A 26,140-nucleotide genomic window follows, 5' to 3' on the forward strand; every position below is an offset into this window, starting at 1 on the left:
AATGTATAATTTATATTAAACCACAGGAAGCTGTTCTTAAATTGAAATATACGTGTTCACCTGCTTTGGACTACTTTAAGTTTAGCTGTCTCCCACAGGTGCAGCCTTAGCCACTCTGGTGCCAGTTAAAAATTTGATGAGGGGGAAAAAAAAAAAGGATTTATTTTATTTAGTTCCATCATAGATGTTGTATTTAAGTGATTGTCCATGATAGTACGTGGAAGAAAAAAAACAGCCCCTGCACTGAAAGGAGTTGGTGGGTGAACAGGGCATATGCTTTAAGACACATCCATCAAAATTTTTAGTTCTAAATGAAATTGCCTGTTACAAAGCCATAGATGTGAGGGAAACAAGGGCTGAAAAGGAGGTTCTGAGACCCTGTTCACAAAAACAGGGTATTCCCCGCCCAAGTTGTATAATACTGTGATTCAGTCAGCAATGTTATTTTGATGAGTGTCTTGGCAAAAGAAATTTAACTGGAAAATGCTAGGCCTTTTTGGTTTTCATTTTTATTATTTTGTTTTCTCTCTCTAAATGCTTCCATGTGAGCAACTTCACTCATCTTTAAAGAATGCATGTGGTACAAAAAGATGTTCATTGAAGTGTTTAGCCCAGTACTGCTTGTACTAGAAAAGGTCAACAAGAAAAATCTTCCTCTAACATTTTTGCAGAATTTTAGTGAAGGAAATGTACATTATATGCAGCAAAATGCGAGGGTTCTGTCCCACCTTGCCTGGAAAACGTGTTTTCTGAATGTTTGATGAATTGCTGGTGAAAGCAATCAGTCTCTGGGTTTAAAAACCCTAAGTTACGCTTAACACTTATGACCTTGCCTGCGACGGTGACTCCCTTGGTGTGGTCCTGCTGCGCCCATGTCACCCGCTCCCTCGGGAGCTGATGTGTAGCGGGGCAAAGCCCAGCCCACTCATCTGACGGGTGGAGTCACCTTTTTTCCTGCTTGTTTTGGGTTTGTGTTTGGTTTTGGGGTTTGTTTGGGTTGTGTATTTTTTGTTGGGTTTTTGTTTTTTTTTTTATGAAACGGACGTCTCGCTGGAAATCGCCCTTTTGTCCAAACCTGTTCCGTGGGACCCACCAACCTGTTTCCAGCTCGCAGCCGCCGAAGCTGCCCGGCCGCGGGCCTCCCCCGCCCGGCGCAGGCCGCAGGCCCCGGCCCCTCCCGGGGCGGCTCGCCGGGGAACGCCGCCCCCCTCACGGTGCCGGGGCTGGGCGCTCCCCGGCCGGCCGGCCCGCCCCGGGCCCCGCCGCACCCCTCACGTTTTCCATCGGCCGGGCGCTCCCCGGCCCCCCCTTCGCACCGCGGCGGGGCGGGCGGAAGGAGCCGCGGCCTCAGCGGCTCCTCCTCCTGCCGCTCCCCGCCAGCGACACCGAGCCGTCAGGAGGGGCGGCGGCCACAGCGGCTACGGGGGACCCGTGGTAAGAGCGACCGCCGCGGCGGGACGGGCCGGGGGGCGAGGGGCGAGTGCCGCGGGGCCGGGCCGGTGTCCCTGGACTGACGGCGAGCTTGTGTCGCCTGGACGGGGCGGCAGGAGCCGTGGCGCCTCGGGGTGACAGCGGCCCGGGGCGACAGGCAGCGGCCCGGGGTCTGGGGGGTGTGTTTGGGGGGGAGGTCAGAAAATACCCATTTTGCTGTCGTAGCTGCAGTTCGGTGCTGAGCCTGTGTCCGCAGTTTGTCTTGAACTTTTAATTTTGACGTGCGTGGTTATGAAGAGGAAGAAGCCTAAGATGGTAGTCTTGTCAGAGCCGTTACACAACGCTTTTTTTTAACCAAACATTCCTTTCTGCAAACTACTTGTAACGTACTTTACTTTTTCTTAGGCGTGCTTAAAGCGTCTTTAAACTCTTGCGATACCTTAGCTGTGTCGTAAGACAGAAAACAGCATAAAATTCTCAATACTCAGAAATGCGGGGTTCCTCCCTGTCCCCATCCAGCTCCTGGATGCTGGGCCGTGGGCAGTATCTTCTTGGAGTAGTTTTCCCTTGTTTATCAGATCAGTGGTAGTTCCTGGAAGGCTCTTCCTGATAAGGAGGAGCCGGTGAGGGAAAAACCTTCTGAAGGGAGTGGCAGGAGCACGGAAAGCAGCTCGGCCAGAAATGGGGATGGATAGACCGAGGTGAAGGTGTGGAGGGAAAACAGGCTGATGAGAGGGAAAAGTGCTGGTGCAGTGTGTTTTGATGAAGGAGCCAATTAGTATGTTTTTACGCATCGAAAAGCCTGGCTGCTGTCGGAGGTGGGGGGCTCATTCCCTGACAACCCCAGCGTGCGGTGTTTTCTGTTGAGTGAGCGAGTTGGAGCACGTGCAATAATGTCAGAAATGATACAAAAACAGTGCTAAGTGTATGGCCACTATGAAGCTTGAGTGTGTGAATGCTTTCCCCGCAGCTTGGCTATTTCTATAATTTCCTGTTTTTGGTGCTGCTCTAAGAGTCATGCGGACCACTCTCCTCCCACTGATGCAGCAGATAACTAGTACTGGGCTTTGCTTCCAGTTTTGTCTGTGGCCTAGTCCCCGACGCGTTTCTGCTGAATTTTTTCTTCCTGAAAGTGCCTTTGTAGCTACTCCTGTGACTTCTTCCCCTCCCGCCCCCACAGCACTCTATATAATATGGTATACCACATACAATACAGATTCAGCAAGATTTTGAAGGGCTTAATGATTTTATGTCTATGTCAGCAGTTACATTTCTCTTGCTTGACCTCAGTATGAGGTTAGGAACGAAAATTTATCCATGAATCTGGACTTAAAACTCCTGGAGTAGTCATGACCTTCACGTGTATGTTATGTTACTTATTTAGCTTGTTCTTTATAGTACCCAGAAGTTTTGAATCGTCAGACAGGAAATTCTGCGAAATATCAAAAGTCACTAAAAGATATAATCAAACCACAGTAGGATGGAGATATTTTGTGGAGGTATTTATGCAGTCAATACAGTATATTAAAGAAAAAACATTGTAAAGACTGTAGTGTTAGATAACAACTTAAAATACGTAATCCTGATATACTACAAAAAGTCAAGCCCAAGGTGCTGTTTCCTAGACCTCTAGCGAGTTTCAGAAGATGGAGCATCTAGGGGCTCTGTTCAATAACATTGCATTAATCAGAGCTAAGACAGACTATCTTAGTTCTGTGATAGCAATCTAGGCATAAAAAAAGGAAGCTGTAATTAAAGCAGAGATGTAATCAAAAAGAGCATGTGGTTTAATGGTGGCTACAGAAATAGCAGGGCTTTTGAACAAATCGAAAGTTTAATTTATTTTTAGCTAAGGCTCTGTGTAATCATCCACAGAAACTTCTCTGGCAGCTTCAAATGGCAGTTAGAGGCTTACCTTGAATTAAGTATACAACTAACAGTACCAATGTAGTTTCTTTTATTCCATGCATTTGTGTCTGCTACCTTAAAACGTATGTTTCTTATTGGATATATTTTTAAATTGTGTTATATAAACTATTGGAAATAAGAACAGAGACTGGTCAGCTGTATGTTTTGTTTTGGGCTGCTTTTGAAGAAGGTAGGAAAAGCCTTTTTTAAAAAAGAAAAAGCAGAAGCTGTGGGTTTATGCTGCTGCGAGCAGCATTTTCACCCATTTGAAACTCGAGTTGTTGTCGTGCACCGAAGCTGAGGTGGTCTCTTTGCCTTTGCTGTTGCCAGTTTATTTGAAAGCAGGTGTGTTTAATATAAATGCCGAATTCCCTTCAGGCAGTTCCCCAAGCTGGGGAGAATGTAGTGCAGTACGGCAAGTGGTAGATAAGTAAGTCAAAGGGCAGCAGTAAGTATTTACAGTGTATTACTACTTTTGTTGCTCCATGTTTGTTCCAGATTTTATCAGAGCTCACTACAAAATCTTGATAGGAAGTTACATCCTGGCGGGGGCAAGCCTGGAGTCAGTTCTGGGTCACAGCGGGGACTTGCTGGTTGTCCTTCTAGGAGAATTTTGTTATGTGCTTGTGATGACCAGGCAGCCAGTCCTGCCTGTGCTTAAGCAGCTCATTTTTTTTGTGTGTGTGTGAAATTGTATCCGTACTGTTCAGCTCTCACAGATGCTGAGCGTGGACAAGTGCTCATCATTAAATTGTAAGAACTTAGACTGAACAGGGTTTGTGTTTTGTTGTTTTTGTTGTTTGGTTTTTTTTTTAAAACAAACACAACCCCTCACAGTGCCACTGTACAGGCTGTTCCCTGTACAGTGCAGAGCATCACTGTGCTGTCCAGTTGGTAGCGATGATCTTTTTCCATGACATAAAAAGAAATGAGAAGAAGCCCTACCTACGCATTGCTTCCTTTTTTTTCTTATGCTTTGTCTATTTGAGAGAGAAGATACCAGTAATAGGGAAAATAGGCAAGGTTAAAAGCTTCCGCCCTCCTACTACAAAGCAGTTTGGGGTTTTTTCTTGAGGGCATTGGGAGAGCCTCACCATTAGGTCACTCTGTTCTAGCTTTAGCTCAGCTGTTGTGTTGAGGAAGCACTGGACTTCATAGTTTCCTTCCTTCTTTGGAGCCATTAATTAGTACTCATTTCATCATTAGGAGAGTTGGGCCTCAGATTTAGCCTTTTGGATCCCAACTTCTGGCAGGTTTAAGAACTGTCAACCAAATGACTCCCGTATTAAAGATCCAAATGAGTTTTAAATCTTCACAAGGCCTCTGCGTGTGTTAAACCTTACTACAGCCGTTCAGTCAATATGCATGTGAAGTGATACTTGCTGTGATTAATATATGCATCTAATTCACATTCCCAAAAACCTCTTGCTTGGGGAAAAAAGCATGTTAGATTTCTAACTTTAGCCTAGAAAGTTGCTCTAAATTAGGTGTTTAAGTTGCCTAAAGCAGACAGTGTGAGCATCCCTTTTATTGTTGCTAGAGAGAACAACTTTGACTTTGGAAAATTGTTCTCATTCTATAAACATTACACCTATCTATAGCCTGGGTAACTGGTAATTGGCTGCACTTGGCAGTGTTCTGAAAATACTCGGTTTTACATTAGCTAGGAGAATAAATGTATTTTACAAATATTAGGATTTAGGGGGAAAATATTTCTGTATCATAATAAGCTTTAAGGACTAAAGACTAGATTTGAAGGCCGTAGGCTTGCTTTTTTTAAACTTTGCTTGTTTATGGTTGTTGTGAAACACCTGGCCCTGTGATTTACTACACTAAATTGGTTCTTTCTTGAGTAAGTCCATTCCTGTAAAGAATTTATTGATCAGCTGAAAATGAGCATTGCGTTATAATCAGGAATAAACAGAGGATGTTCATTTGCTCATTGGCGAGTAATAATCTTCCTAGTGTTCCTGGACAGCTGCGTGTGTAAGCCCAAGTCTAGGAAGCATGAAAGCCGTCACCTTTAAGAAAAAGTTGATGTATTTGCGCACTCATATTTACCCTCTTTTTCAGATGGGGGGGTGCCATGGCTGCCAGCCTGGTGCAGAGCACAGAGGGTTTGTGTGCAGCGTAGGGTACATCCATACAGCTTTTAACTAAGGTCCCGTAGGTGTGCCTTTCTCTGGGGAGTTGTCACTTGAACAGCTTGGCTTCTTCTGCAGCCTGAACAATCTAAATGTAGAGGACCCAGTGGAAAACTTCTGCCTGCGTTCAGTTCCTGCTGTTCCCTGGCAGGGCCAGGGAAGGCTGGAGCACTCCACATTTGCAGCGGGGCTGCTCCCTGGCTCTGTGCTTCAGGCTCAGGCACAGCAGCTAATGAAACATTGGTGGTAGGAAATGAGCAATTAGGTATTTTTCTACTAACTGTTTTAGAGTACTGAACGTTATACTGTTGCTTTAGGTTCTGTAGGACTTGCCACACAGAGTGTACTTTGTGAAATGGAGTAATTAGTATTTGCCTATTCTGACTTGCACTGATGATGTAGAAAGTTGTTCTTGCATGGTAGAACTTAAAAATAGATGAATATAAATCCCTGAGGCACCAGTCAGTTGAGAGCATAATTCAGACTATTTGTAGCATGATAGTTTTTTGCAACAAATTATTTTATATGACAAGTTGTGAGTTTGAAATAGAACAACCTCATTCTGTTATTTCTTCAAGCATCTCATAAACATATTTTGGTATTATTTCTTGCTTTTTGTGTTGTTAGGAAAGTATCCTTATCTGTGTTGTCATATATGTTTTGACTGTCTGTATTGTAAATATTCCAAAGAGAACATTGCAAGGGTGCGCTACAAAAGGAAACACTTGGATCAGAGCAGAGCAGGAAGCCAAGGTGAAGTTGGTCTCCTGGAATTAACTCATGTTTTTGCTACATGTGGATCTCAAGAGCCCGTGCAGCTATATGTAGGGACGTAGGGTTTAGTTTTTTATGATCTTTCTAATTGAATAACATCATGATTATTAATACAGAAATACTTTATTGGAAGATAATCTAGCATTTTTTGACCTGTGTAAAAGAGGTTTCCTGAGTTTTTGCTGGCATGAGCTCAGCTACATTAAGCCTTGTTGGAAGGGGAACCGATTCTACTAAATTAGTTTTTTCATAGTGGAAGGAAGGCCTGACAGGGAGTCACATACACAGAAGACTTAATGGAAAACCAAATTGCAGGGCTTTTTATCTGTCAGGATGAAGAATATTACACCTGGTGTAGGAGAGATCAACTTCTATGCTGCAGTATGTAAGTCAAAGATAAATCTTGCTCAGGCTGGTAAAATAGCACTTAGCCAGTATGATGCTGACTTTGGCTTGTCCTTGGTCTTGCAAAAGCACAGTGGTGGATGCCTCAGTTCACCTCTGATGAGAATCCACAGCATGTTGTAAGGCGCTAAATTCTGCTCTGATGGTTTCATAATCAGGGATCAGTCTCAGAGCAGGTTCTGCTTTTTGCGCAGAGGAGTCCTGTAATTTATAGCTTTAGGCAGCCTTTTGTACTACATCCTGGTAGTTAACCTGGAGGAGGAGTAAAGGCTAAGGGTTTACCTTTACTTGGTATACTGGGAAGCGAACATAATTAAATTATTTTGAACAAATATAGGTCATGATCTTTTCATCCTTTTTTGTTCTCAAATTATTGGACCTTGGCATAGCTGGATCCTGAACAGCAGCCACTAAATAAATTCCAGGAATGGGTGTGAATGCAGTTGGCTGAGCTTATTTCTATTGCACCTTGAAACACAAGGTTTCTAGCAGCCTTAAAATTGTATTCTTTTCTTCTGCCGCCATTGTGTAATTTGTATTATTGTTATAAATATTTCCAGTTGTAATCCTTTTCTGCTGTGCAGTGGCTTAGAGGGGAGTGTATTTTCAAGATGCCCATTGAAAAGTGTAACACAGATTTAATATCTTATGAAGAGGTCTGTTCACTCTTAGTTTTGCCAAAGCAGCAGTAAAATGCTCAAGAGCCTGAGCGGTTCATGGCCTGCAATGTGAAGCGAGATAGCAATGTCCACCATGGGAGCAAAACCTCAGATCTTTACTTAGAGTTTTGAGGTGAGCCTCCAGGGTGAGCACTGGGAACAGGGAGAGGACCAATAACAGTATTCGGTCTGTATTTTCTTCAGGGCACTCCCTCTTTCCGTGTGTGGTTGGTTTGTTTGGATTTTTTTCCTCCTCTTATGCAGTGCTGCTTTTATGGCTGAGCAAACACAGACCTTGCTGTTCCTGTATCCTCCCACACAGTATTTGTATAGCAGGGTGGACTTCAGCATCTCCCGTTCCCTGGCCTATGTCACCGCTTTCTTGTCAGCAGGCAAGTGCTGCTCATCACTGACAATTTCAGTAAGATGTTGTGGATGTAGCAGAAGAAATTTGGGAAGATGGGCTTAGAAGATGAAATGCAGACAACATTGTGGGGAAAGTCAACTTAGAGGGGTAAATATTTGCTAAGCTAGAGAAATGGCCAACAGAGACTCGATGAAGTACGGAAAAGGTGGTGATCAGGGAAGTTTTTGAACATGAGAAGTCGGTATGTTTGTGGGTCTAGTTTGCCTGGAATCAAACCAGTGTGGGAAAATTTCCCCTTGGAAAAGCCCTGGGTAAGTGCAGTGTTCGAAAGAAGCAAGTGGAACATTTTTATATATATAGTAACATTTTTTTTTCAGATTGCTAATGAAGTTAGCCATTATTTCTCAACCTTAGCTCTGATTGCCAAAGGCTCTTTTAACATTTTTTTTTCAATTTGAAAGGAAAGTTCTACATGGGATTAAAAGCAAGCAATCAAACCTGCTAAGAAAACCAATGCATATCCCATTGCTCCCCACCCTCTACCACAAAAAAAAACCCCAAACAAACCAAGCCTTTTTGCATTAAATTTGTACCTAAAGCTTTATTGAAAAGGCATCTTATCATTTTATGGGAGTGTCCTGTTGTTACTGTATTTACATGTGAAGCTAAAATTAAATAAATAAATAAATTATGGCTTCACACTAAGGGGAAAAGATACTCATTTTAGTGCTGTAATAATTTGTATATAAAAAATGCATGTATTGACTAACAGGCATTATGCATGCTAAGAATCTGAGTTGTGGGGGTTTTTTTGTTTGTTTTTTGAGTGACTTGACTAAAAATTGTTCCTTTTTATTTTAGTACCATGACTATGCTTTATTATGTAAAGCCTATTACTGATGTAGTGAGGCTCTGAAGTGCTAGGCTGCCTTCTTTTGATTTATTTTTTCTATTTTTTTGTTTCCTGGCCTCTCTCCTCTCCCATGTGCCCATACCTATGCCCAGAGGCAGCAGTGGCTCCCCTGCCACTGCATACTTGTGGTGTCCCAACCTGGGGCTGGGGCCTGCCAGCTCCCTCCAGCAATCGAGCAGGCCTGTGTGCAGGCTGTTAGGACCGTGGCAAAGCGCCAGGAGGGGGAAGCTGCCTGCTCTTTTTCCAGCGGAGGAGGAGAATACGTGTTTTGCTTTCAGCTCTAATCAGAAATGTTGAATTTTTGCTTTTTGGCCTTGTGAGCTTGGAGTCTTAACAGTCTTTGTAGGGGTAACAGCAGGCATTGCCTCCAGCAGTTATGATTCCCTTGGGATAGCCATATCTTGCAAGTGCTCTTTGAATGGGTTTTATAACCTGAATTTGCATCTACTTTGTTAAAGTGTTGTGCTTTATCAAGTTCTGCAAAGTTGCAGTGAAGTGTGGTGGCATTTTGAAGATGTTCAGGGTGGAACATTGTCTCTCTAGAGCGTTTAAAAAGCCCCCACGCAGCTGCTGCCATACCTTTATGCTCTTTATTTAGCGTCAGTGAATATTCCAAAGTAAAAATCCATTGTTTTGGTGAACTGCAGGGATAATAATCATGAGAGACCTTTTTCCAAGATTTAGCTTCTAGCATTACAAGGGACACAGATAGGAACCAAATCTTAACATAGGATGTGCGTTGGGCACGCCTGGAAAAATAAACTTAATCTCCCTGATGACTGCTATGTGCAGAGTTTGTACTCCTTTGTGTATATTGCACAGTAATTGTATGGTGGATTTGGTGCTGTAGGTCTTATGCACTGTGTTAGCATATGAAATGAAAAATTACTTAGAGCTTAGTCATGTAGGGAAGTGCTTGTATAATCAAAAGCTTGTTGTCATTTCAGCTGTAGCAGCCTTGATATTTAAGTGCTTCCAAAACTCCTAGGTGGCGTTGCAGTGAAAGATCTCTTTGGACACCAAGGCCAAAGGCACTGTGGAAAAAATGTTTATCAGGTTATGGAGAGCATCTTGTTAGCATCTCATATGATGTAAAAATTTCTGTGAGCCTTTACCCTTCAGATGTAATCTGGTTATGAACAGTGTCACGTTAGCTAATCTATAGTCTGGTTTTACAATTGAATATGCAGAATTGGGCCATGATGGTTGTGGGTAGCTTTGACTTTCCTGGGCCTTTCTTGAGGTTTAAATGCAGCCATTTGTGATTGACAGTTTACCCATTTAAAGCCTGATTCTGTAAAATGTCAGCTGTGCGTCCTGCTTTGTCGCCTCATGTGTGGAGCTGGGTGAATTGTTACCTCTGCTACTCTCATCGAAAGAGGCAAGGGGGGTAATGGTGGGGTAATGGTTATACCCCTGGCTGACCCCTCCTCGCTCTTTTGTTTGTAGAAGGGATGGAGAATGAACAAATGGCACAAATGGAAGGGCAGTACTTAAATTTGCCTGCACAGAAACAAATTTTTTTTCCAGTTAAAGGCATCCCTTGTAGATTTATTGGTAAACAGGCTTTTTTCTAATGCTAAGAAACTGTGTTTTCTTATTTGTTGAGTCTGTTAGACACATTACACACTGGAATAGAGGTAAGGTAGGGTTATAACTTCTAGTCTGCTCCATTCTTTGCAATTTCTGATCGTTCGTTTCTCTCTATTTAAATTTAGGTCAGTACATACAGCATGAATTCCAAACAGTTTTTAAATAAATTGAAGATTTCCTAATTGTATTTTCCTTTAAAAAAAAAAGAAAATGTTTTTCCATTCCACTGTTGCTATGCAAAAGAGCCGTGCAAATCAGAAAGGGAAGTTAACATGATTATGCAAAATGAAAACAAACCCACAAAACTAGCACATACACCCCCGCCCAAAACAAACCCAAACCAAAACTCCACAGCTGAAATCCAAAACACAGCAAAGCAAGCCAGGTGCAAAAGTTACACTTTAGGGGACACAGGGGAAAGAAAGGAAAGCAATACTGTTCACATGGCAGTTTAAAAATAGACTGGGAATTGTCACTAAAAATCACATTGAAAAAATTAAGACTGATGGTGGATGTTTTCTTCGTCTGGAACAAGCTCCTTGAGTTACTTTTACCATTCTTTTTGATAGTTGTTCCTTCTATAATAAGGCTTTCTGTATTCTGGAAAACAGTTTTCATTTTGTCCTTCATTTAGCTGTCCTTCCTGTTTGACCTCCACTTCTCTTTTGGACAGCTAATGACTTCGTGCACTTCTGTGCTGACAGAGGCACTATCAACTTTGAGAGATCCCATTTGTTCTAGTGATCTTATCCCTTCAGTAAACTCTTCATATTTTATGGCAATGCTGTAGGCATGAAGCGTATCCCTTCCGCTTCTTACTCTGACCTTGCACTTTTGCAGACGTTTGCATTTAAATGCCTTCTAACACTTCTCGTACAATTATTCACTTGAAGACGTGGCTTCTCTGTCAGATGATTTTCTACTTCTGATTAGTAAGACTGTTCTGTATAGGTTACAAGCTTCTGGTGACTTTAATAGCGCAATAAAATAAGCATTTTCAAGTGATACATCCTTAACAACATAATAAACGAAGTGAGCAGTAAGTAGTAACTGAAACAAATAAGAAAAATAGTCTGAGGAGTGACTCTACAACTGCTTAGATATCTGAACATGTCTATCGGTCCAGCAAAAGGAAATGGAAAGAGGTTTCCCAGGGAAAAGCCTGTGCGACTTGAGCAGTTTATGTTTAAATTTTGGTAACTGGCTACTGCAGACATGTTGCTTGTTAATTTTTTGTGGTGTAATTAGTGAAGCGTTACAGAAAATAACTGTATCACACATACTTTTCAGATCTTTGCGATGAATTACCCTGGCTACCCCCCACCAGGTGGATATCCACCAGCAGCCCCAGGTAAGTTGTTTAGATGAAGTCAAAGTTAAATGGCAGTGGTGGTCCTATCTGGAGGTGAAAGGTGGCCCGGACAAAGAACAAGATCACAGAGGGTTTTCTTGACTCACTGAAGCTTTCTGTGCTCTCTTCTTAAGTCCTGTTTTGTCTTGGTTGAAGATTCCAATTCATATAATATGGGTGCTCTACCATGTGCTCGTATAAGGTCTGTTTTCATTCATCTCAAACGAAGCACACAGCGCTAGGACATGGTCATAATTTGACCAAAATCAATACGTGTCAAACAGTGTCCTGTCAGTACCGAGTCTTGAAGGCAGCTGGTGAGAAACATGAGTGCGGGGAAAAATCAGTCACACAATTTAAAACCATATCCCACAAAAATTAGGACTTTAATTGTGACATTGTTCCTAATTCACTGTTCTTAGGCAGATGGTTGTATATGGAAGGGCTGTTAAAAAGGATATCAATTATAATAATATAAAGCTTATGAAATATGTAACTGCTGCTTGGTATCAGGATGAACTTTATAGTTGTTGGTAATGAACTTTACAGTTGTTAGTATTGTTGGTAGAAAGGACTGGAATCATGTGGGTATGGTGAACTGTGGAGTTAGTCAAGTTTAACTTGGGAAGGGGGAGCAGTGTACAGTGAGAAGCCAAACTAGCCTGGGAGGATAAATCCTACTTCTTAGCAGGATATTCTGGCTTAGTTATACTGCTGTGCGGGCAAGACTCTACTGCTGTGGGCAGCCAAGTTTTGTGACTTGGGTATCTGTGAATGTAGTGTGTCATTCTCTCTGTAAATTATCTCTCAAATTAGCAGCCTAAAAGGAATTAGTAAGGCCTTCTTACTGGAGTACCCAGACAACTTTCTAATTTAAGAGAAGCTACTCTCTAGTCAAAATAGGGTGTTTACAGTATTAACTCTTGAGTGTTAACCCTCAAATATGTTTAGAGTTGTTTTAAATGAGAACTTATAGATTCAACAATAACTAACGTCATTAGAAATAGCCAGTGAGGCTTCTCTTTATATCATAATTGCACTGCTACCCTGCACCTCTTCAATTGATTTTTCCTTCTCCCAAACCGCTAGCGTTGAACAGACATTACATTAGAAATGTAAGTAGTAAAGAATAAGTTTAAAAAGGTGTAGTTTCTCATTTGAACACAGCTGTGTTTGATTTCAGGTAGCAGTCCTTGGGGTGGTGCTGCTTATCCACCTTCAAATCCACCTCCAATTGGTCTAGAAAACGTGGCTGGCTATGCCAATCAGTTCAATCCCAACTACATGGCTGGAATGGTGAGTTTGCTTTCATTTAACGTGTTTTACTGTGACTTCCTTAAGTGCAAAAATGTCTTTCTGGCATTGCCACTGAGAAGTTTATCGCTTGAGTTCTGTGCCTTTATGTCTAGTCTGTTTTGGTGTTGACCGTTCAATATCATCTATTGAAGAAAATGGTTAGGGCAAGCTATTCCTTATTTTAGGAAAGCAGACCACTAGTTATATGTTGATTTAAGAGCCTAACTTCAGAACTCATGGGCATAAAAGTAATATAATTTGGCTTTTGCTGTGCGGAGGAATAGGGGAACAGACTATTGACAGTGCATATCTACTGTTAATATATTCCCATTGGCAAACACAGGCCAGATTTTGCCTATTACCTGGATTTTGGCCAGTCTGAATAAGGAATGAGGCTATGCAATTTGAAGTATCAATGACTCATCCCTGAAAAGAATATGGGATCAGCTGTCTCTTATAAGCACTGATGTTTAACAGATGGCAGTAAGAACCTTTTACATCGATTGAAGAAAATGCAGACCTTTCTAATGTGACTTTTTTTGTGCATAAAGTAGGAGTGAGTGACACTTCTGACAACTTAGTCTTCAGAAATCCATTATGCTGCATAACGAATGCACAGTTTGTAGGAAGACATTTGCATTATAGATGCCATTCTGAGGCATTGATTAAATGAAGTGATTTCACAGCCGGCAGTCAAAATGAGCAACAGACTATCTAGGGTGCACATAGCAATATCCACAGCAACTAGCTTCTAAGAACACTGCAATTATCAAATGTCAGTTCTTCTGGTTCCCCTGTAGAATAGGGTCCGAGCATGGGAAGGTGATACTGCATGTGGAGTTCGGTATCTTTGTGGCAGTTTCTGATGATGTCTTTCCAAATATAGTCCAGGAACTCTTTGCTACTTGTAGACTACTAATGCATCTAGTGCATCGTAAAGCAAACAGAGGTTGCTCATAGTAAATCCCTGCACTCAGATGATGCTGTGGTCATGTAAGGCAGCCATGGACAGAGAAGGGATAAACATAGTTTTGTGTAGCTGGGATTAATTGGCATAAGTTCTTAGAATAAGAGATGTGTGGCTATTGGTGCTCTTCCTTCTGAGTGGTGTGTAATGCTGGATGCGGTGGCAGGTGTGCGTCTGTTGGTTCTGCTGCTTGATGTATGGCAGCTGATGATTACGGTAAAGCAAGAGTCAACTGAATACAGGTTTTTTTTCCATCTTGCTTGCTAGTAAGACATGATTATTGCAAAGTTCTTTTGTGGATGCAGAACTACTGATCTGTTTCGGTGGGGAGGGAGGTTGTATTCTATTAAGCACATTACTGAAACTCAGCCATTTTTACACCTTCCCATCTCTTGCTTTATTGACTGTCATTGCAGGCATCCAACCTGGCAGGGACCTTTGGAGGGGCAAATGTACCACAAGGCCCATATCCTTCAACGCCTGGGGGTTATCCGCCAGTCCCTCCAGGTGGCTTTGGGCAACCTCCATCAGGACAACAGCCCTCTTACGGAGGGTATCCTCCACCTGGAGGAAATCCACCATCAGGAATGCCAGCTTACCCAGGATACCCAGGCGGCCCTGTGCCAGGCCAGCCCACGCCACTGCCTGGTCAGCAGCCTATGAACTACCCAGGACCACCACCAGCAACTTACCCAGGGCAGCAGCCCATGCCAAATTATCCACCAGGCCCAGCTGTGAATCCGTCTATGCCCTCTTTCCCAGGAACTACAGGGCCTACGGTCTCTCCAGTAACAGTAAGAGCATTCAGTGCTTTTGTTTTGAGATGTGATGGTATATGTGTTTCTCTACATTTTCTTTGTTTTTATAAGTGTAAACCTGGCCTAAAATTCAAAAGAAAGTCATGAGAAGAACTTTGACTAAAGAGAGAGATGGATCCTTTCCAAATGTGAGCAATATAGGCTCATATGACTTGAAACAAATGCTGTTTTACCACATTATCTGAGAAGAAATATTTGATGTGAATTCAAATTTAATGAAATTTGCCTTTCCCAACTCAACGAAGTATTGCCCGTTATATATACAGTTTCATCAAACCTTAATTAACTGGACAGAAGATTTAATAGCAGTGAACCTTCTTGGCTTTGCATTTTCTCGTGATTTGGGTGTAGAAACGAACAAATTGTTTAAGGTAGTGGTTTTTTGAGTTTTCTCTGTTACTTTTCTAACAAAAAGAAAAATGGTGACAGTGGTCATCTTTCCTAAGTAGTAGAACACAGTCTTTTACTGATTAACACTGATATGCAAACCAACTTGGTCTGATTTTAGCATGGATACCGAGGCACGATCACTGATGCACCAGGATTTGACCCTCTGAAGGATGCAGAAGTCTTAAGGAAGGCCATGAAGGGATTCGGTGAGCAGTCTATGGATTTACATTTCAGTTAAAAGTAGAATTGCAGCTTTGATTCAGCAATGCCGTTCTCCCTTGTTACCTGTGTACTGAGTGGGCTAGTTCACATGTGGTTGTCCTTTGTTATCAGAAGAATTATTTGGGAGTGCATGTACGCGTTAACAACATTATGAGTTTGGTATTTGATTTTGGGTTTTTTTTCATATTCTTACTGTATTTGTGATTGACAGTAGAGGTTGAAGTTCTGTGGTCATACACAAGAGGAGATAGCATAGATGAATTAAAGGCATACATGGCCTTCAGTTGGGTTTAGAACAGATAGGATCAAATGGAAACAGAAAGCTGAGTCCTCACATGACGTGCATGCTCATTCTGTGGTGTCTGTGTGCGTGTACAGGAACCGATGAGCAGGCGATTATCGATTGTCTCGGAAGTCGTTCAAACAAGCAACGGCAGCAGATCATCCTGTCCTTCAAAACAGCTTATGGAAAGGTAAATACCTCATGAGAACAGAAGGACTAAGAGCCTACATCCCTTCACTGGAAGTCAGAAGACTTAGTGTTTGGGGAAAAAAAGATTGGAAGTTGCTTAAGGGGAAGATGGTTCACAAATCATAGCCTGTTTAGGGTTCTGCTTTTACCCACTCTTGATTTCTTCATGCAGTGTTTCAGATGAAACATATAAAGCAGTTTCTCTGCTAAATGGTTACTTTGATGCTTTGGCCTGTGGACGTTAATTACCTAGATATGCATGTCACGCTGTACTGGTTCTAGCGTTGTTAAGCGGAATAGCTTTACTTCTGAAATACTTATGGATAAAGAATTCTAATTAAACTCCACACACAATTTTGTTGCTTACATTTGTCAATTTTGGTCTTTTATGCGTTTTTTCCTTGTTTTTATTTTTCATTAGGATTTGATCAAGGATCTCAAGTCTGAGCTATCAGGTAACTTTGAGAGGACAATCTTAGCAATGATGAAGACACCTGTCATGTTTGATGCTTATGAAATCAAGGAAGCTATAAAGGTTTGTGTAGGAGATACAAATTTATAAGATAGAGGAAATTTTGAGCTGATAAAATTTTTGGTAGTCATTTAAAAGCTTGAACTTGCATTCCTTCCTCTCCGTCCAGATAGTCAGCCTGCTGTTTGACTGATATGTACCCTGTTTCTTGGAGGTATAGGATAGTAAAACTGAGAAATGTTATTCCCATAGGTTAAAGGTAAAGACTGTTTAATAGGTTTGTGTTGTAACAAAAAATATATTTATAAATAAATACACAAAAAAGGCAGAAACTGAGCTCTAACGGTCTCTGCAGTTCATTTATTACGTAGTCTTGAGTAAGCCACTGAGGCGTCTCTCTTCTAAGCTAGCTACTGCGTGGGGCACCTTTCTTTCTGTATTTTTGCTTTGAGCTGTGATGAAGCTGATTATAAAACACTCAACTTAGAGTTTCTTTACACTCAGTGCTCAAGAATAGTCCAGAAAACTAGGTTCATAAAGATTTTGGGCAGGGTGTACCTCCTTTTTATCTTTCCCTCCACCTCAAAAGTGTATTTTCCTAGCCCATGCTGAACCTTTTCTAAAATATTATGGAAGTATTGTGTACTTTCTCTTTAAAGCAATCAGACTTTTTTTATAAATATTTAGGGTTCTAAAATAAAAACAGGTCAAACATTTGTATTTCAGGACAATGTTTAAGTGAAGGTGAAATAAATATTTCTGTTATTGAGTCAGTATGTATATTTACATGTTCTTTGGCCATAATTTTAAAGTAGCTAGGAGAATGAAATAGTATTAGCTGTATTGTAATTGCAATTGCTATCTATTAGTGGAAGTTACCTATTAGAATTAACAAATTCGTCTTTAATGGTAGAGAAAATTGATTCTTAAAATGCCCAAAATGTGGTGTGAAGGATTACATTTTAAAATAAAATTTTGTCTTGATAATTATTTTAATTATCTGTTCAATTTGTATCTTTAATACATGTCTGTGTCTTGGAAATATGTTGTAAATAGCATTTAAACTACTTGCTTTGACGTCTCCTATAACCAGTGTATATTCTGAATTGTGTTTTATTGTATAATTTTACTACATTTCTTTTATACTAAGTTGTAGAAGTAAGATGAGAATCTGAAGAGTGTGTTTTCTCTTTATGCTTTGTTTTAGGGCGTTGGCACAGATGAAAATTGTCTCATTGAAATCTTAGCTTCTCGGAGCAATGAGCATATTCAGGAACTCAACAGGGTTTATAAAGCAGGTTAGAATTGTTACATCAAAATTTACTTCCTTTCCTTCCTTACTCACTGACTGACAATATGAATTTATGAAATGAACAGGGGTGTATGATGATTCATGACTGTGTCCTTCTTCCAGAATTTAAGAAAACTCTGGAGGAAGCAATAAAAAGTGACACATCTGGACACTTTCAGAGGCTTTTAATTTCACTTGCTCAGGTACTTGCGTGACAGGATGTTGGAGTTTGGGTTTTGCGTGTTTGTAGGGTTTGGTTTTTGTTTGTTGTTTTGGGGTTGGTTTTCTTGGTTTTTGTTTTGTTTTTTGTTTTGTTTTGGTTTTTTTGGTTGTGTGTTTTGTTTTTTTTTTTTAAAAAAGGCCTACCAGTAACACTTTTGTATATTCAAATTCTTTCAGGGAAACAGAGACGAAAGTACAACTGTTGACATGTCTCTTGTCCAAAAAGATGTGCAGGTCAGTAGAAATTCTTCATCGTTTCTAAGTATAGTCATCTTAATACACTTACATTTGACTGTGTGGTTTCTGCTTACTCTTAGTTTTGTACACCTTGTGACTTCTTCTGATGTAGTGCCTGTGTTTTAGTGGATGGTAGTGATCTGAAAAGTGCTGATAGAGCATTACAGCATTACAGCTCCATTGCAAAGATCAAGCTCTTAGGGGTAGAGTCCATAGTTGTTTTTTTTAACCTCTCATTCTGTCAGCTTTTCCAAATGTTGGGTGACTCCATTGTGCTGTTTATTAAGGGAATGGCCCAAAGAGATTTTAGGTGATGTATGTGTGGATTAAATTTTAATCTGTTGAACATCTGCAACAGCCTTTGCCTGTTATTTAAAGAACTCTCTGGATTTTTGCAACAAATAAGGCACTTGGACCTAGTAACTCTTGCCCCATTACTTTTTTTGCGTTCTGTTTCACCACATAGCAAACAGAAAACTCTGGACCGTTTCAGGACACTACTGTCATATAAATAGTAATGAAATCAGCTTTTTACATGGAATACCTTAGTCAAAACACAGGAACATCCCAGAACATACCTAGAGGTGTAGAAAAGAAGCTAAATGTAAGCCCTGTTAGGAACAACAGTTTCTGGGTACTTTTTAAACGATTTTCCCTGCTTTAGTAATCTGGAACTCTTGTGTTTGAGCACTTATGCATCAATAAGCTAGGAAGACTGCAAGCATAGCCCATATAGGAATGTTAGAACTAGTTGCTATTTATTGCTTGCTCCCATTTTCCAGCAGTATATAGACTAAGAAATAAGTATAAAAGGAGAGGCTGTAAGGAAGCAGATCTGTAACTCAGCTTTTCAGCCTGACTGCTTTTCTGAGTAACAAAGTTTGAATTCCCTTTTGTGTTTAGGAGCTATATGCAGCTGGAGAGAACCGTCTAGGAACCGATGAATCCAAATTCAATGCCATTCTGTGCGCAAGAAGCAGGGCCCACCTCAGAGCAGGTAATGGTGTCCTCTACATAAACAATAACTTGATTCTGTTGTATGTAGTGATAAAAATGTTCAGCATCGCTTTGTGCCTGAATTTCCCTCATCTGTAAAATGAAAATGAATGAAAACCCTCAGTGAAAACCAGGGTGAATTCTGCTGAGGGAAAGGGTACACAGGAGCCGTGCATTATGATCCATCTCTCCTAAACATCAGAGCAGGTAGAGGTCATACTTGTTCAAAGGTTTCACTGATAAAAGAAAAAACTAGAATTGTTTCAATTTTGCATGCTCATGTGTGCACAAGACACTTGCAATCCTTACCTTCCTCTTTTACTTGTTAGCGATTAGGTGTTGCATCAGTCTATAGCGGTGTAAATGTTTTAGTAACTAAAAAGGACTTTTGCAATGTGCTACATATTGAGGCACTTACATGGAGAGGAAAGGGATGGGGGTGTGTGTATGTGAGATCCTCAATGTTTTGTTCTTAATTTTATTGACATCCAAAGCTTTCCTAGGTGAATTTTCACTGTTTCCCTTACAGTGGTTTCTTGGTCTAGTCCTTTGAAAATGAAGACAGAACTAGACAAGCTAGAAGGAACATGGTGATGTGTAAATGGAACAGTATGGTTGATAACATAGTATTAGTCTTTGAGATGTTAAAATTTGTGTGAGTAGATGGTAGTATCAAGTTGAGAAGTGCGATTGAAATGAAGCCATCCAGCATACACCAGTGTCACCTTTTTTTGTGAGGCTGACTCCTGAAGTCTTTCTCTTCCATTAACAGTCTTCAGCGAGTATCAGAGGATGTGTAACCGGGACATTGAAAAAAGCATTTGTCGTGAAATGTCTGGAGATCTGGAAAAGGGCATGCTGGCAGTAGGTATGTGTCATCTTAGCAAGTTCATTCCTGGTATTCCACTACAACTGGCTGGGATGGTGGCATCTGTGACTTCAGCTAAGGGTGTTCTTCTTCGTAATAATTCCAGTTTTCTGCTTTTTGTGTTGAGCTTTCTGTGAAGTCACTTGTGATTAGTAAAGCAGGGCACTCAGTTCACCTCAGAATGACAGATGAAGCTTTTGCTTCAGGCAGCTGCAGAATTTAAATTTCACATGTTAAAGTGAGGAGAGAATTATTAACTGTACCTGGCATTGTTTTAAGAATTGATGAGAACTTGTACCAACCGCTGAGTCAGTGAGAATGGAATATTTGGGACAGATTTGGAAGTTAAGCACAATATAAGCATTAACTCTCTAATTAGTTACCTCTACCTCTTCTTAGTAGAAAGAAAACTTAAATTTGATTGCAAAGGGGTTATTTTTTATCACATATCCTGTTGTGACAGCTTTGTTAAATCTTTGTTTTTAAGTGCCTCCAGTACTTCTGAAGAGTAAACCCTTAGCTTAAGTCTTACCTTGGTATACTTACCTCAAGTCTACTGTTGTCCCTTGGGATGTAGTCATTAGTTTCCATGGGGCTGGGACAAGGCCTCAAGTGCTTGTGCAGTAGTTTTATTTGGAATGTTTTATTCTACATAAAATTGTGGACCTCTTTCTCTGGCTCGTCTTTTGTGTCTCGTCTCTTAGACAAGACTGCTGCTTTACATCTTTGTTTCTTTTTCTGTGTATTACTGTGAATTTACTGTGGTATCTAGAGCTACTGCTTTAAAAATGGTGTTCTTTGGTTTTGCATATGGTAGTGACTGAAAAGTGATGTAACAAAAAAAAAAAAAACAAACCCTCCTACCGAAATAAATAGGAAAAACGTACTTTGCATCACTTGGAAACAAGATGGGAGAGGACGTTTGGCTCAGCTGAGACAGATTTTTTTCATGGAAGTTTCTAAGAAAATCTTGCAAAATGTAAATCAATTTTAAAAGCCTCATTTTTTCACTGCATATGTGAACTATGTAACTATTGTTCTTACTCTGCTTGGCCAAGCTGACACTATAGTGGACGTTTTATGACCCAAACTGGGTCCAGCTCTGTTGATGTGATACATTTGCAGACCTTTTCCAGGATTCAGAATTTGTCACCTCAAAACGTATTGTTAGAAAACCAAATCTAGGGAAAATAAATATTTCCCCGTGTTTGTAGGAAAAGATTGCCATGGTAAAAAACCTGTAATGTCTGAGTTTGGAAGTCCTTTGACTTCATGGAGCTTTGCAGTCACTTGACAGTCTCCGTGTATATACAGATTGAGAATTGGGACTGTAGCTTGCAAATGAGTCAACAGCCTTTTGAGCAAGAGTTGTCTTAGAATCATAGAATGTGTTGGGTTGGATGGGACCTTTAAAGGTCATATAGTCCAACCCCCCTGCAGTAAGCAGGGACATCTTTAACTAGATCAGATTGCTCAGAGCATCATCAAGCCTGGCTTTGCTCAATATTCACTGAATAACTTCTTTATTGAATAGATTTTGGTTTGGGTGTTTTTTATTTATATGTATATCTGTGTATATACACACACATATATATCAGTCAATGCTGTTAGCATCATTTGTTCTGTGAACCTTATTTTCAGGAAAAAGAGGTTTTCTAATTGAAAATATTTAATTTTGCTTTCTTTAAAGCTTTCTGGATTGTACAACTGGTAACTCATAATAACATCTTCAAACATCTCAAAGTGCTAGTGTGTTGTTTTAGCTAAATACAGTGATAAAGAAACATGCATTTCATTTGTCATCTGTTTTTGAATTGTATTATATTATCATTGACAATTGTGTGTGGTGAACTGCTAGCTCTCATCTACATTTTCCTATTCAGAAAAGTACTTTTTCCTATATAAAATGCGTGTTGCTGTGAAATACATATTTAGGTTTAGCCCTTTTGTTCTGTATTGATTTTATGTGATTGCTTTTGATACCTTCTTGTGCTGTAAAATATAACTCAGGTGTGGTTTGTTTTCTGTGTAGTTTGCCGCAGATTGCATGATTGTTTACTTGTAACCAACATAGGGTCAATATATAGATCTTAATTCTGATGAATGATGGAGGATTCTTCCATTATCCTGATAAACAGGACTGATTTGATTTAGATTTTGCTCTTTCAGATTTCTAACGAACTGTGCTAAATAAGTACATAATCCATGATTACTAAATAAGCATGTCAAGAATTTTTCAGGAGTCCTGGTGCACTTTGTGTCTTAAGAAAAAAAAAAGTGTAACTGACTTTAAAATAAGGGTGAGGTTTCTATCATAGGCAGCTTCCCAACTTGAATTTGTCATACCTTGCAGATGCATGGCCTAAAAATTCCTAAATTAGGAAAAAGCCAGGAGCACCACTATTTATGTCTTCCTTCAAGCCTTCTGCCCCCTCCCCTCTTTTCCCTTCATAAGCAAGAATCTGGTCGTTAAGACTCTACACATTCATTATGGCTGCTTCACACTAGATGTTTTGTAGCGACTGAAAAGTTTGTTTTGAGCCCTGAAGTGTAGTAGGTTCTTTAACTTTATTGCAGCTACTGTTTGGATTAAAAATCATTTCAGTGACTAACTGAAGGAGTGGGAGAATGAGCTGCATTGTATCAACTGTATGTTTATGTAAAATTAAAGCATGTGACTATCCAGGGTAAGCCTAAAAAATGACTGTGAGTTCTGATGGAGAACAAATACCTGATTTCTGTAATACTGTTTCTTTTTGCAGTTAAGTGCCTCAAGAACACACCGGCTTTTTTTGCAGAGAGATTGCAGAAAGCTATGAAGGTAGGTGCCTGTGACAAGATACATATAGCTTGTTTTTTAAAAAATGCTGGTACAGCTCATTGGAATGAATTGTTCAGCTGATGGTATTACATTTTTCAGTGGGCAGATGACTAACAAGATGCAATCATTATTATGACAGGCTGGAAAAATCAAGCTAATTTGATCCACTTAAAGGGATGCATGCAACCATACCTTAAACAAAGGAAGCTTTCACTTGATAGAACACAAATATGCTTAAGACTCATTGAAATTGATGTCTTTAAAGCTGAAATAAATAGGCCATTAATCTCACCAGACTTCCCTGACCCTTGTCCCCCTTCCAACCCCCTTTTTTTTTTTTCCCTAACTATTTTTATGTAGAGAAATGACTGTTAGTGTCCTGACAGTAAATTTAATTTGTTAAAGCGTGATAGGCCAAATTCTGTTCAGGCTTATTGAGGTCAACAGGGTTATGCTGGTAAACGGTTGGCTGTTTGTGGGGTGATGTTTTGTTTTATTTTATTTTTTTTTACTAGTGCTGTATCATCCAGCATTTTCGCATGTTATTAATATGTTATATTGTTGTTTTATTTGTTTCAGGGAGCGGGAACAAAAGACAGAACTCTGATTCGAATCATGGTATCACGCAGCGAGGTTGACCTGCTGGACATACGTGCAGAATATAAGCGGATGTATGGCAAATCCCTCTACGCAGATATCACTGTAAGACTTGGAGATTTTATCTTCCCTGCCGTGACATCCTTTCTGCTAGATCCTTACACTGAATAGCTATTAACTGCGCTGAGTCTGGCTGGTTGTGTTTGGTTTTGCTGCATTTGTCGGGAGAGTGGAGGCTGAAGTGCCAGAGAATAGACAGCGCTTGCTTTTGCACGGGGGCTAGATGGACTAGAGAGGGAAGGAAGCCAACAGGCAAGGAAGGAAAGGGAAATTGGTCCGGAGGGATTTCTGAGACCTGGTTTTAAGTCTGGTCTCTGCCCCAGTATCTGTATATGATCTTGTAGAAACCACTTAGTCTTCCAACTGAGTAGTGATAGTGCTCTACCTCATGTGTGTGTTGAAAGAGTTCAAAGCTCTTAATGTGCTTTTAAAAGATTGCCATCTCTTTCTCCTGAAAGTACAAGATTTTGGAAATAGACTAAGCTTCAGATTCTTTAGCAGTTGATCCACCCTGCTATTGCTATTGACAGCTGTAGCAACAGTCGAGAGGATGCCTGGCCAATGGGGAGGGTAGTAAGAGCTGGAGGAGAGTGAGTGGTGCCACTTTCATTCACCTTGTAATGAAGGTACCAGATCTGTTAAGCCCTTACTTATTCCTTCTGCTGTTGACACTGAGGGACTGCAACTTGGAGGTGTTTGTAAGGAATCCTGCAAAGATAGTGTGCGCCAAAAAGTCTTATGAGTCTTCTGCTAGCAACTGTATCATCTTTCTGCCCATGCACCACAGAGGCTCACCTCGCAGAAGCTTGTTCCAAACATGTAACTATGGAGTGAAGGTGTGCTTCTGCTACAGTAGTAACATGACCTGTAACCACCAATGTCTGAGTAAAAAAGCAGTGAGACACTGGTGGAAAAGCTCTGTGTATTTTTCTTTTTTTTCCCCCTTCTCTTTGATCTGGCATTAAAATAATTTTACTGTTCAGAAACAGGAGCAGGCCATAACCATTTAATGGGCTGAACTTATTCAAAACTTGGTTTCAGTAAATATGGAGCATGCATGTGCATCTACTTATTTCTGCAAAAGTGGAGCTGAAAACATCCTTGGAAAGAAAGTTCTTAATTCTTCTCTCTTCTTTTTTTTTTGTAAGTGGACAGCAGTTCTTTCCTTTCAGCACATATATAAACAGGGATGTTTTGTATTTTGTGGATTGTGCTTTACACCTGCACAGGATTTATCCTGATATTTGATATATGCAGTCATACCTGAAGATGAAGGATGAGATAAATGTGCTAGCTGAAACTTCTGTGAAAAGGATTGGCAAGTCTCATCAACCAGAAGTAGTTCATGAGCAGCTCCCAGGGGAACAATTTTTACTCATAAGGGCACCATAAGGGCACTAGGCAAAACACAGCTAGCAGGGCCTTTCGTGATTAACTGCTGCTGTTTATGAAATATTTCAGTCTTTTCAATGCAAGTTTGTGTGTGCATCCATACTAACTTTCACTGCCCACAACGTTAAAGAGATATTCTTTAATTGTGGGGGGAAAAAAAACTTAGATCTTTCGATACCAGGGCATTGTTTTTAATGTTTGAACATAACAATGAGTAAACATTCACTCGCTGCCTCTGGAAAAATACCCACATTGACTGCAAGAAAAAGGACTTCTGTATTAATTTTTTCCATATTTTCATACCTTTTGCTGGAAGATGGCTTTTCAGTGAGTTTTTTATTGAACTATTCCCAGGTAAGTTGTTGAACGGGTATACTAAATTCAGTTTGTTAAATAAATGTATTCTCTATGGACACTTTCAGTTCCAGTTATGGAAGGAGAAGATTTTACTGTGTACTTCTATTAAAGTGATTTATAATTAAAAGGCTTTTTAATTTATTTAATTTTTTTTTTAAAGAGGTTAACACCTGCTTTCTTTCGGGCCTGGCTTTATCTCTTTTGGTTGTTAATGTCGTGTTTAGGATGCTTGCACTTCTTTTTCCTCTATTTCAAGGCACAAATCTTCAACTTTTCTTTTTTGGGGTTTCTTTCCAGGGTGATACTTCAGGAGACTACCGGAAAATCCTACTCAAGTTGTGTGGTGGAAACGACTAAATGAAGCATTGAGCTTTTCTTAAAAAAGCTGCTATTTTCGTTTTTTTATTTTAAAGCATCTTTTTTTTTTTTCCTCCAACAGTAAATATGTAATGACAATGACCTGTTTCTCCTAAAGCAATTAAATTTTTAAAGAGAATATTGCATATATCTTCCCTTTAGTTCAAAAATAATAGTTAACAAATGCCAAAAAAAAAATATTTAGCTTATGTGCCATATGCTCAGGATTCTGTGTAGTACTCTCAGCAGTCCATGAATGACAGGTCATTACTTCTTTTCTGCTTATATTATGCTGAAATAATGTGTTTGCTTTATGGAACAAAAATCAAAGTTCTGTGATTTTAAGGTTTTATTTTGTATAAACGTTACGTTCCATTGTAGTGCAAGTTTTATATATGTTGTATGCAGAGTTGGTTTAGTGCTAGCCTACTCCCTGAGAGTGGGAGAGTGGAGACAACGGCCTTGAGATTTTGTGTCTAGTTAAGACTGTTTTAAAGAAGTTTTGTCAAGTTCTGTTTTATTTCCTTGATTGTTTCTGAGGAAGATGTGTTCCACATTTCATTCTCACTAGGGCGACTGTCACAAGGCAGTGGTAACGTTGACATTAGTAAAGATTGTGTGGTTAATGTTTTAAGGTTTTGGATTGTGCCTTAAATATTTGTATGTAAGAAGAGATTATGAAATTAAAGCTGTCTATCTTCAAACTCTTTGCAGACTATGCTTTTTTGGTGTTCATGTTGATTTATGCACGAGTGATGAC

The 26,140-nt window shown here is 40.1% G+C and overlaps 1 protein-coding gene across 1 annotated transcript; it reads left to right on the plus strand.

The window, feature by feature from the left end:
- Positions 1–995: 995 nt before the first annotated feature.
- Positions 996–26,098, plus strand: ANXA11 (annexin A11). Its single transcript, XM_063338323.1, has 15 exons — positions 996–1,434; positions 11,485–11,545; positions 12,729–12,841; positions 14,225–14,602; positions 15,135–15,222; positions 15,617–15,711; positions 16,132–16,245; positions 17,390–17,480; positions 17,597–17,676; positions 17,873–17,929; positions 18,836–18,929; positions 19,701–19,796; positions 22,559–22,617; positions 23,197–23,319; positions 25,321–26,098. Exons 2-15 carry the CDS (start codon positions 11,494–11,496, stop codon positions 25,378–25,380), a joined length of 1,500 nt encoding a protein of 499 aa, XP_063194393.1. The 5' UTR covers positions 996–1,434; positions 11,485–11,493; the 3' UTR covers positions 25,381–26,098.
- The last annotated feature ends 42 nt before the right edge of the window (positions 26,099–26,140 follow it).

Source organism: Chroicocephalus ridibundus, chromosome 6 (assembly GCF_963924245.1).
Source record: "Chroicocephalus ridibundus chromosome 6, bChrRid1.1, whole genome shotgun sequence".
Taxonomy (NCBI): Eukaryota; Metazoa; Chordata; class Aves; order Charadriiformes; family Laridae; genus Chroicocephalus; species Chroicocephalus ridibundus.